Raw genomic sequence first — 13,688 nt, 5'->3', positions numbered from 1 at the left:
CAGTTAGAGAAAATGGTTAACAACTAGAAATCCATACTAGACTGAATTCTGAACTTTCAGATTTACTAGAAACACCTCGAAATATCTTTTTATTCTTTGTGTAGAAAGTCAAGGTTGTTATTTTCAACAAAGTTTACGATAAACTAGATACATTTATTCCTCATACTACTATTACTGTAATGAACGAGAACACAGTTGGGGACAATCGAAATCAGTTGAGATGGCTGGGACACGTGTTACGTATGTCCAACCACCTACTGCCCCGACCTGCAATGTTTTATGGCGTAAGAGTAGGTATGAAGAAAGCTAGGGGCGGCCACACCAAAACGTGGCACAAATCCATGAAGTCACTGACAATTGGACTGAGCCATGCTGGTAGGTGTAGACTACCATGTTGGGATTCGCGAGATGATAGCAACCAATGGTTAGAGACCTTGAATGACATGGCTCAAAATCGTTTGCAATGGCGAAGGTACATTCAGTCTTTGTGTTCTACCAAATTCTAATCTTTTGAATTCTTCATGTCTCTATCTTTTTTCCTCTTTCCAAATTGATTTCACTGTATTATACTCCTTGAATAACATCTTCAAACCCTAATCTTTCGGATTACTGCTTATACTCTTACTACTTCTACCACTATGGGATTTGAATCGACAACTGCATCTGTGTGCTAATGTGGTATAGCAACTTGAACTGATGTACGTACGTACGAAGTTCTACGTTGTGACTTACTGACAATCGAAATCCCAACACAAAATTGCAGAGCGTCTCTATAAAATATGAAAACTATACATTAAATACTTTATTTGCAAGTTTCCATCATTTGTCTTTAATATTCTATATGATTCTTCTAATTCACAACTCTTAATTCCGTTTCTGTTTTCTTCAAGTCGAACTTCGTAGTCTTCTGCTGCCATGTTTTCCACTTCCGATTGGAGTTAGTACTACTTATATCGACAGAGATAAGTAGCATGCATCATATTACTCCTATTACTGATTTTAGCTATTTTCCCGCTGATTGATTAGTCTTCTAATTTGTCTTAAATTTCCTGAGGTCGTAGACATCAATTGTATGATGTTTCCGCTTTCTTCTCTAGATGGATTATATTGTCTACTATATTCCGTTGATCGATGTGAATACAGTTCAATCAGGATCATCACATAGCATGTCTACCTACCTATTGATGGAACACTTTGAGGTCTTTTGCACAAATTAATTAGCGTTTTGTTAGCGAGTTGGTTTTCTACGGGATGGGGTTGCTAACCCCATGCCCAACCCTCCTCCTCTACCTGGGCTTGGAACCGGCAGTAGCCCCCGAAGGGGCTACAGTCGGAGTTAATTAATTAGATAAACTGAAAAGTTTTGTGTAAAAATAATGGTTTTAAATGTTTTCAAATGATTGATAGATTCGAAGAAATGATTCATAAAACTGATTATTATCTCCGGTAGTTGCGAAAATAAGTAAAGAGTCCAATTAAACACATCTGCTAGAGTTGTGTAGTTTTAATTTAGCATATCATTCAATTTGATGGAACTAACAAACAAGAAAAATATGGACAGAGAGAACTTGAATGGATGTGAAGTATAATTTGGTGAGTGAGATTCTATTGTAACTAAGAACTGAATGTTATTAAGGATCTCCATCTAATGATGCTTAACGTTAGGAACATTGTAGGCAGAAAGATGAGATAACTTGGACCAATAGCTGGTAACTTCATAAATTGGTATAATTTCTGGATTTCATCAAGTATAATATTTGTTCGTATATTAGCTAGTAATTCAATTCACGGTAGACGGTAGTTCAATAGGTCACATATACCTCAGGGATATATATATATATAAACATCATTGAAAATACTTATGCATAGAAGAGAGCAAAGTTGCTTGCAAACTAACACGTAAAGAACATCATTGAAAATACTTATGCATAGAAGAGAGCAAAGTTGCTTGCAAACTAACACATAAAGGATATGAGACGATTCATTGATTAGACAAATCACTGCTCATCAGAATTAACCAATCATGAGGATCTAGCATTCACTTTAAGCTATGACCTCAAAATCATAGGTACCTTTAAAAGAGTATCTGTTGTACTCTCCTCAACCTTGTGGTTAATTTATTAAGTCATCTACAGCTTTAATGAGGTGATCACATTCAGTTTGTTCATGTCCCAAGTAGGAAGTAGATACTCTAGAACTCGTTTACAGTGAATGAAATACAATTGGAGAAAGGATTTTTGGTAAATGGATATGTCCATACAATACTCATACCACTGAACAGCCGAAGCTTCAGTAACATCTGCGATTACTGCAGCCAATGTTAGTGGTGCTTTTATTATACAGTTTGCGGCAATTATTATAATATGCCTTAGTCTCAATCTGGATCAAGCGAAAAAAGTCCCTATTCCAGCAAACGTCTTCCTTCAACATATATTACATCGAAAGACAACATCACGGTAGTCTGCACAAGGTCTACAAGCCAATTAATACTCCTAATTACAAATACAGGAACTTCTTGGTAGTTCGATTTGTTGTAGCCGCTTAATTGTCAAGTCTTCTCTGAAATCCTCTGTGGACCGATCGTACATGAGCATCAGGTACTGTAATTGGCACCGTGGCCTTGAAATCCCTCAAACGCTTCTGATTGGCTCGTTCACAAATTATAGTCTCGCTATTCTATAACGATTCAGTAACTGGATTATGTATATTTATATTCCCCTTATGATAAGCTATATTTTGACTTATATACTATTATGATACGATTTACCGTTCTTAGATTATACTTAGTTTATTGATTACGGTCTCACACGTTCACAACCACTTTTGGATAGATCTTCTACAAATGCTATTTCTTATTTGATGGTGTGATGTGGTCTGTTTGGCTGATATATAAACCAAGTATGTTTGAAATAAATGATCTGTATCGTGGATGCTGGTATTGGTGTTCTGAACTCAACTGGGATGTTCAAGAGGACAAAAGAACCAATAAGGGTTCTAGGCTACTCATACCGATCGATACGTCATTAATTTGCCAAAGTACTAAGATTGTATAATTCATATATCCATTTGGCGATATAAGTCACACGATAATTAGCCAGGATCAAAGTCATAACTAAAACATTTGATGAATATCATTCTTGATTAAAACTGTTCAAAAATCTTTGGTAAAAGAAAAACTCCCATATATACTATTACTACTACTACTACTACTACTACTACTACTACTACTACTACTACTGTAGTGAACAGAACACGACTGGTTGGGGACAATCGAATGTATTTAAGCAAAGATTACAGACTATCTCAGTAAATTCTGATAACCAAACAATGAACAGTCAATTTGCAAATTAACAACCAATTGTTTCAATCTTCACTGTTTCTTCTCTAATTCCATTGCTCATACATTTTCCAAACGATTGCGCTTCATTTCAGTTCTTTCTTCATCGGTCTTCTGCGAAAATACATTCTATGTCTGACCAACACCATATACTACTTATATAGATATAACTACCACCATTACTTCTGCTTCTATTACTACTACCATTACTACGACTACTACAATTACTACCAATACTATTACTACCGCTACTATTACTACCACTACTACTATACTACCACTACTACTACTACCATTATTACTACTACCACTACAAAATAGAGTATATTTTAATTACTACGATACATTGATCTGATTTTTTTTTAAAAATTTAAATTTACATAAATAAAATCAATAAAAAATAATCAATGATCAATGATGAAAAAAAAGAAAAAGAGAAAATCAATTCATATCGATTTTTTTTAATAATAAATTTTAGCATAGTAACTGATAAAGATTATTGGAATCATATTTCTTGTTTTTTTTGTTTTTTTCTCCTGTTTTTTAAATTTTCTTCTCAAAAATTGTTTATTATTTTTTTATTAAATTTAAAATATTTTTGTTGCTAATTGTTTTGATATCCAATCCATATGTGATGATGTTGATGTATAAACACCAGGATTTAAACCACAACCTCTAGCTAAACCAAAACTTGTTACACCAACAATATGCCAACGATTAGTATCTTCTAAATAACAATAAAGACCACCACCACTATCACCTGCACATGTATCCTAATGAATAAAATTTGGGGGGGGGGAACAGAAAGAAAGAAACAAACAAAATTTATTTGATAATTGAATATAAAATCACTATTTTCATAGTTGAAGTCATGAGTCAATGGAAGCCAGACCACCATGGAAAACCTGGAATCACTAGACGGCCGTTTCGTCCTATTATGAGACTCCTCAGCAGTGCGCATCCACGATCCTGCACCCGCGAGATTCTAACCCAGAACCTACCAGTCTCGCGCCAGAGCATTTAACCGACAGACCACTGAGCCAGCATCCAATGGAGTTCTAGTGGGAAGCAGTGACCAGTGAAGTTCGACCAATCTGTTGTGAGATAAAAACTCACTGAAGACAATTGGCGAACGGTTGCTCAAAGTTCGTGGATTAGTTGAAGTTAGACATTAACACCTTTGGATACCGATCAGCTAAGTGGTCTAGTGGTAAAGCGCACACGCGCGAGACTGATAGTTCCTGGGTTGTAATCTCGTAAGGATGGATCATGGCTGCACACTATTGAAGAGTCCCATAATAGGACGAAACGGCCATCCAATGCTTCCAGATTTTCCATGTTGATCTATCTTCAATTGACTCATAATTTCAACTATGAAAAAGCAATATACTCTAAAAAAAGAAAACGTAATCATTTCTTACTTTATTTTTAGCACCAGCACATACATGTACTTTTGAACTAATATCAGCATAATATTTACGACAATCATCTATAGATACTATAGGTAATTCAACTTCATGTAATTCTTTAGATGATTCTTCTTCTTCTAATTTTTTAATATTCCATATAGATGATTCTCTTCTACCAAATGTAAATGGTGTATTAAATAATGATGGAAATGGTAAAAATAATGATTCTAATATACTATGTATATTATCAAATGTTGGTATTTTACCACCTTTATTACTACCCCAACCAACAGCATAACATTTAGAATTTGATGTTAATTTTAAATTTTTTGATGGTAAACATGCAAAATCAATTTCTGGTGCTAAAAAAATAAAAAAAAAGAAGTTGAGTTAACGTATACAATGTAGTTATAATATATATATCCAATACCCTCCCTCCCCCCCTCAAGAAAAAAACCTCTAATACTCTGAGTTATGGTTATTGAATAATTGAAATGACCAGTTGCAGTCAGGACTTAATGGCCGAGTGGATAACGTCGATGGGGTTTGAAGCGAAAGGTACTGTGTTCGAATCCCAAAGTGAACATCAACAAGTCTGAGATGCAGGTGCATCCAGCTGACGAGTCTCAAATGGGACGAAACGCGCGTCAAACTGGATTCCACTGCTAGCCACTATCTATTTTTGCTTACCATGCTTGTGAATTTAGGCTATATTGAAGCGATACGCACAGTATGCAAATATGCCAATTAGAGACTGACCAGTTGCAGTCCTAAACATCAATGTGAAGATTTAAACAAGCAATACTAAGTGAATATCAATATCATTGTTCTACAAACCCCCAAATAATCTCTGTCATTTTGACTTTGATGGTATATACTTACCTAAATATCGATGAATAAAAGTTGTGATTTTCGTGTTCGTGTGATTATAAGTATAGAAGAGATTAACAAAGCAAGGGCAAAGAGGTACAACCTTCAAGAGTGATGAGTCGCAAGAGTAATGTGGTGACCAAGTTTCAGGTGGATTCAAGAAAAAAGTCTTACACAACAAACTTTAAAGGGGGGAGGTGTGAAGCTCATAAGAAGCCGAACATATTCCATCCAATCAGCTTTTGTAAGAATATTCCAAAGTCACCATGTGTAGCTTCCATATTGGACAATGCTAATAACCCCCTGTGTGCAGATGGGATAACTGTAATGGTGATATCGTTTCTACTAAAAACTACAGATACCTAACAGTTTTGTACCATAATTGACACTGTTTGGAATAACATTCCTTCTACTTGTCTTCTGTCTTCTGATTTTGCGACTTGAAGAGGTTCTAGCGTTCGAGTGCTCAAGTTATACGCGAGATACTAAGAGTCTAAGTTCGAGATATACCAAAAGGTTACTCGTTGTATCTGTTCAAAGTATAGAATCTTCCTTCTTTTTGTAATTGACTATTATAATTTCCTGTTCTTGTACCAGTTATCATTATTGTATGTTGTAGAAACAGACAAAAACCCTAAAGAAGCTTAATAATCTTGGGACAATGTGTAAACTGTATAATGTCAGAAGACAAGGTAATTGAAAATTCCGATTTACTGGAACTTGTTGAGATGCGGTTGAATGATGGAAACAGAGATTTCATTAGGGAATCATCTCAAGGACCAAGTATTTTGGCTACAATAATACTAATGTATCTTGAAATTTTGTGAAATATAACTTTTATAACCTCCTGACGATAGATAGACGATGGATAGACTAGATAAACTATACTGTTATTATCAGAAGAGGGTTTCGTCGAGATTGTAGTAATTTAATAGTTGAATTCATGAGTCTATTGAAAATAGACCATAATCGAAAACCTGGAAGCACTGGACGCCATTAGATGTCAACTCAGTAGTTTACGGGTTATGGGTTCGTATGCGAGACCGATAGGTCCTGCGTTCAGAACTCGTGAGTGGGATCGTGGGTGAACGCTTTTGAGGAGTCCCATACTAAGAAAAAACGGCTGTCGAGTGATTCTAGGTTTCTCATCGTGGTTTAGCCTTAATTGACTCATGAATTCAACTGTACTTTTTTATTCGTAAGTCCTTCAAAAACCTCTTGTATGAAAGTTTTTGATTTTGTGACAATTTCATCAATTACCCTAACAAATAAAACATATTCCTGGCTTCTAATGGTTTTCCAGAAGCAGTGTGTAACGTAGAAAATGGGAATTTAATAACTTCCACAAACCTTTCCATTACTAATAATAACCATGTTCTCACTAGTGATTAGTTTTGAGATGGAATCCTTGGAGTTTTAGTAGAATGTCGTTATCAGTAGAGTTCAGTCATTTCTAGTCTGAGACTGTTATCCATAGCAGCTAATGGCAGTCAGTCACCAAATATCGTGATTTGATTGAAGTTTAACATATGCACAACTTGGTCCCCGTCCAATGGTCTAGAGGTTAGAATCTCAAGCACGAGACTGAAAGCCATGAGTTCGGTTCCCAGTGATGGGTTTGTGGATACGTACTCCTGAAGATTTCCTTACTGGGACGAAAAGACTCTTCGTGGGTTCCAGGTTTTTAAAAGCTAGCTAATTAAGATTAATTCATGGTGTAAACTATAAGGTATATATGCCAGATAACGGCAGAAATAGACATTAAGATTAGACATACTTGTTTTAACTGGTTCTGAGAGACGTAATAATGCAATATCATATCCATCAGTTTGTAATTTCCTATGATAATTTGGATGAAGTATAGCAACAGTAACACGATGATCAATTTGTGCAGCTTCTTGTTTATATCGATCATGATCACCTAAATGTGCATAGATTGTACTTTTCATATGATCAGCTAACATAACTGGTTTTCCAACTGGAATATGTTTATTTTCCACTAGAACACAATGAGCTGCAGTTAATATCCATTGTGGTGCAATCAATGTTCCACCACAGAATGTAACTGATCTTCGACGAGGTAACTTCACAGACAAACGAACCTATAGTATAAAAGTAAACATGAATTAAATTTGTTAATAGTTGCTTAATTGAAGGTTGAATATGCATTGGCAATATGTACTTTGGTGTCATAGAAATCTCACTTAAACACCTTTCAGAATAGATCATCTAACTAAAGGTTCCTCGTACTGTTATGAGACTGGTGCATAAAAAAGGTTGGTTTTGTTAGTGTTATATTCTTTGAACTAGATGAGTTAATTACTGCATTTCTTATCGCCGTTTTGGACAATGTCATCAGAGTGTAAGGGTGTAAGAAATCCAACAACTGTAGAGTTACCGTTGAAGTTTTACAATATTTGACATAGTAATTTGTCAATCTATTACAACATAGGTCGAATATATACAACGAGCATAGTTCGAATCCCTGAATCACACATCAACTCTAGGATGTAGGTACATTCAACGGATGAGTCCCAAATGGGACGAAACGCTTTTTCTGGTTTTTATTACTAACCACCACACATCTTTGTTAATGATTCTTGTGACCTAAGGCAATATCAAGGGCGATCTGCATAGTATGTACATATATCAATAAGAAACCAATCAATTGGAGTCGTAAACATCAATGGGAAGATTCAAACAATCAATACAAAAATGGATTAGTTTAGTATAGTTGTTTAATTCCGACAAATCTAATATCAGAAGGGGTTTTTTGTGAAGATTTTAGTAATTTTATAGTTGAAATCATGAGTCAGTTGAAGCTAGACCACCAGTGATTTAGAGGTTAAGCGCTCATGCGCGCGAGACTGATCGGTCCTGGGTTCTAATCTCGTGAGGTAGGATCGTGGATGCTCACTGCTGAAGTGTCCCACAATAGGACGAAATGGTCATCCAGTACTTCCAGGTCTTCCATGATGATCAATTGACTCATGATTTCAACTATAAACTATAGTTGAATATATAAACGCTCCAATGATTTGAACTAAGAAATTGAAAGCTTTGTAAGTGAAACATTCAACTGAACGTAGAAACATATCAACAGTAAAACCTAGATAACTTACAGCCCATGGCCATGAATGTGGTTCAACTGCTTTACCACCAAGAATTTTTTCCATTATTTGATTGTCTGATTTACGTATTCCACATGTATTAGTTAGATTTTTTATAATTTGATCACCAGCTATGAATAAGAATGACCATACACATAGAAAGAATCAATGTAAAATGGTCTTGGTAACAAATAGTAAATGTATAAAAAAAAGAAAAGAAACTTATACCCGAAGTTTGTGCTGATGATGTCGTTCAGAAGGACGATGAAAGCTCCACGACCAAACCATCCAGCTCAGAGAAATCATCAGCCTCTAGTTAGCAAATAAGGTCATACACACACACATACACAATCATTTCGCTGTTAAGAGGATATAGAACAACTCTGGTGAATATACAGGTTGACTCATTATGGTGATCAGGTTAGAACCAAAAACTGATAGAAAATTAAATTCACGTTGGTATTGTTTATTTGAATCTTCCCATTAATGATGTTTAAGACTGTAACTGCATATGTAGTCCCAGAGTGAACATCAACAAGTCTGAGATGCAGCTACATCCAGCTGACGAGTCCCAAATAGGACGAAGTGGCGCGCGTTAAACTGGATTCCACTGCTAGCCACAATCCATCTTTGCTGATAGAAAATTACTGTAGATTACGATCAATAGAAGAATGAAAGACTAATACATGATGATAGATATCAGATTCCAGTACAATTGGTCATTTATTTAGCTCTGCTTATGGAACTAAAATGACTGATAACACTATGTGCGTATTATTGGTTTAGTCAGTATAACTAGTTGTCTGATATTTTTAAGACAAGACAACTATAGGAACTATTAATTTCACCATAATAAAGATTTGTTGTATCAGTTGATCTTCTCATAAATTCTTCATTCAAATGTATCTGAGCCAAAATAGTTCTTCTTTGGTTACAGTGACTCGAACTTGTCAGTTAGTAACCATAGGGAAGTTTCTGCTTCGATTGGTTACCTAGTAGTAACCAATGTCAGAAAGGTAGTCACTATCTGAATAACTCAGCGTTAATGTTTCAAACTACAAAACTGGGTGACAAAAGTTACAGTCAAACAAGGAGCATCGACTTCCCCAAGATTATAGGTATACCTTGAAGAATATTGACAACTAGTGTGAAACTAATGTCCTCAGTTAACTGTCAACCGCCTTCAAATACACTATATGTAAACATTCCTATTTGTGAAACATAACTACATAGAATATTCACGACATATTTGCATGATATGATTGTTATATTTTAATCATTTAGAAGATATTTCAAACGAACAATTCTGCGTTCGATAATGTAACTGGCTGCATCCAGTTCAAAAAACTGTTTACTACTCATTTATCTTTTGTATTCTCAACGGATAGAAGCATTCAGTGTTCGAATAACTATTATTCAGAAAGAGGATTTTGGGGAGATTGTGGTAATTTAATAGTTGGATACATGAGTCGATTAAAGCTAGACCACAATGGAAAACCTAGAACCACTGGATGGCCAGTTCATCCTAGTATAGGACTCCTCAGCGATGTACATCCACGATCCGAACGCAGGGCCTTCTGTCTCATGCGCGAACACCAGTGTTAATGTCTAACTTCAACCTATTGACAAAATTGCAACACCTTCCACCATTGTCTTCAGTCAATAACTGCCTCACAACAGGCACGGTTGAACTCCACTGGTCACGGCTTCTCGCTAGAATTCCAGTAAATACCTCTTGAATCTACTCAATAGTGAGCATATGATGATTATTATCAGAATGAAGGGTTTCTTAAAATGTAGTAATTTAATAGTTGAATTCATGAGTCGATTAAATTTTGATCACAATGGTGGACAGTGGCACATTTTCGTGAATTAATTTGAAGTTCGACATTAACATCATTGCATACCAGTTCAATAGTTTAGAGATTAGAAGTTCTCTCACGAAAGTAGAAGCCCGAGATTCAAGTCCTTTTGATGTAGAATCATGGATCCATATTGCTGAGAAGTTTCAAACAAGGATGAAATATCTATTCAATATTTTCATGGTTTTCCATTATGGTTTAACTTGAATCAATTCATCAATTTATATCAGAAGGTGTTTTTTGAACATTATAGTAATTTCAAGAGTTGAGATCATGAATCAGTTAAAGCTAGACAACTATTGAAAACCTGAAAGCATTGGACGACCGTTTCATCCTATTGCGGGACTCCTCAGTAGTGCGCATCCACGATCCCGCCCCGCCAGATTCGAACCAAGGACCTTCGGTCTCGCCTGCGAACGCTTAAGCTCTAGGACCACTGAGCCGGCCGGAATCCAACGGTGTTAATGTCTAAATTCAACCAATCCACGAAATTGAGCAACCTTCTATCACTTGTCTTCAGTAATCTACTGTCTCACAACAGACCTGTTTAAACTTCACTTGTCACGGTTTCTCACTAGAACTCCAAGAAATATCTCTTGAAGCCAGTCACTATTGAACATATGATTATTATCAGATGGGGTTTTGTGGATATTATAGTAATTTCAATAGTTGAAATCACGTATCAATTGAAACTAGACCACTATTGAAAACTTGGAAACATTGGACGACCATTTCATTCTATTGTGGAACTCTTAAGCTGTGTGCATCCATGATCCACGATCAATTCAATTATTCATCAGTAGTACCATTTCAGATCAGTTATGAAATATACTCATGATTTTAACTTTGAAAAATGCTGAAATCTCCGCCAAACCCCTTCTGATTATAATCATATGCTCATTAGTGACTGACTTCAAGATACATGTTCTAGAGTTCTAGTGGGAAGCAGTGACCAGTGGAGTTCAACCACGTCTGTTGTGAGACAGTAGATTACTGAAGACAAGTGATGGAAGGTTGCTCAATTTCGTGGATTGGTTGAATTTAGACATTAACACCGTTGGATTCCGGCCGGCTCAGTGGTCTATCAGTTAAGGGCTATGACGTGAGACTGGTAGGTCCTGGGTTCGAATCTTGCGAGTGAGGGATCGTGGATGCGCACTGCTGAGGAGTCCCATAATAGGACGTAATGGTCGTCCAGTGCTCTGTGGTTTTTCATGGTGGTCTATCTTCAATTGACTCATGATTTCAACTTTGAAAAATACTGAAATCTCCACAAAACCCCTTCTGATTATGAAATATACCTTACAATTATTATCTAACTAATCTTACTTTCTATTCAATTCATATATATCATATATCATATATCTTTCTTTGTTTAAATTATATAATCATCTTACATGTGATTCAATGATAAGATCACTGTTATGTAATATAAATAATTAATGGATATATATATATTGTATATTAAATTAAACCAAATAACCTATATTACTTAAATTGTATATATTATCAGTAATATGATAAATTAGATACAAACTTAGATACTAAACATGGATATGATAAATTTTTTTATAAAAAAAAAAAGAAAAGAAAAGAAAAGAGGAAAAATCACAAAAAAATTTAGAATTACGATCAATATTTTTTGAAACAATAAATAAATCAATAAATTAGATCACTATGGAAAATCTGAAAGCATTGGACGGCTGTTTCGTTCTCGGCTCGAATCTCACGAAGCGGCATCGTGAATGTATTTAATTTGTATATTTATGATAGAAATCCAAGAAAGATTCAATATCTTATGGTAATACTACTACTACTACTACTTCTACTACCATTACTACTACTACTACTACTACTACTACTACTCCCACTACTACCATTACTACCATTACTACTACTACTACTACTACTACTACCACTACTACCACTAATACTGTAATGAACAAAACACGGGTGGGAACAATCGGATGTATTTAAGCACAAATTACAGACTATCTCACTAAATTCTGATAACCATACAGTAAACAGTTAATTTGCAAAATAACAACCAATTGTCTCAATCCTAACTGTTCGTTCTGCAAATATCAGTCGGTCTTCTCTAATTCCACTGTTCATGCATTTCCTACCAATTGCGCTTCATTTCATTTCTTTCCTTATCGGTCTTGTGCCAAAATACATTCAATGTCTGACCATCACCATATACTACTTATATGGATATAAGGAGACCACACTAAACTACTACTACTACCATTACCACTACTACTACTACTACTACCACTACTATTATACTCCTTCAATAACATCTTCAAACCCTAATCTTTCACATAACGCTTATACTCTTACTACTTCTACCACTATGGGATTTGAATCGACAACTGTATCTCTGTGCTAATGTGGTATGACAACTCGAACTGATGTGCGTACGTACGAAGTTCTACGTTGTGACTGACTGACTGACCACTACTACTACTACCACTACCACTACTACTACTACCACCATTACTACTACTACTACTACTACAAGTAATAATAATAATGGTAATAATATCACTTACTATATTCATTGCATTGTGTTTTATTTAAACATGTACGTTTTTCTGCATAATATTTTGATATACATCTAGTTGTATGTATAAGATTTGGTGATATTGTTTTCCATGAATCATCTAAACATTTCCGGTAACGTATTTCAATACATTCCATTGGTAAACATTCTTTCCAATCAGACCAATTACTATAACGTTCTATATTGAATACATAAATTTCTTGTGATTTTGGTCGATTAAAATGAAAACTTAATGGAAAGAATTTTTGTTGAATTTTCCGTCCTACATTCTAGGATAATTAAAGAAATTAAAATAAGGAATATAATGAATCTTTTTATAAGCAAAGATGGATAGTGATTGGGAGTGGAATACAGGATATGCGTTTCGTCTTATTTGGAGCTCGTCAGCTGGATGTACCTACGTCTCAGACTTGTTGATGTTCACTCTGGGACTCGAACCCAGTACTTTTCGCCTCAAACGCCATCGTGTTATCCACTCAGCTATTGAGTCATGATAGCCACTTACTTTTGCTATGGGGTGAAGTTTAAATTCAC

At 35.3% G+C, this 13,688-nt stretch overlaps 1 protein-coding gene across 1 annotated transcript in view; it reads right to left on the bottom strand.

The window, feature by feature from the left end:
* Window positions 1-3,648: 3,648 nt before the first annotated feature.
* Window positions 3,649-13,688, bottom strand: part of Smp_002150 (subfamily S1A unassigned peptidase (S01 family)) — a 14,757-nt gene continuing 4,717 nt past the window's right edge. The window contains exons 2-6 of the mRNA XM_018797977.1: window positions 13,144-13,423; window positions 8,739-8,857; window positions 7,394-7,718; window positions 4,759-5,108; window positions 3,649-4,110 (exon numbers count right to left, since the gene is read on the bottom strand). Coding sequence (XP_018652964.1) covers window positions 3,925-4,110; window positions 4,759-5,108; window positions 7,394-7,718; window positions 8,739-8,857; window positions 13,144-13,423 — 1,260 coding nt within the window. The 3' untranslated portion in view covers window positions 3,649-3,924. The remainder of the gene's footprint in view (window positions 4,111-4,758; window positions 5,109-7,393; window positions 7,719-8,738; window positions 8,858-13,143; window positions 13,424-13,688) is intronic.

This window comes from Schistosoma mansoni, chromosome 6, assembly GCF_000237925.1.
Source record: "Schistosoma mansoni strain Puerto Rico chromosome 6, complete genome".
Classification (NCBI taxonomy): Eukaryota; Metazoa; Platyhelminthes; class Trematoda; order Strigeidida; family Schistosomatidae; genus Schistosoma; species Schistosoma mansoni.
The sequence above is the reverse complement of the archived record's forward strand: the minus strand, read 5'-3'. Positions and strand labels throughout refer to the sequence as shown.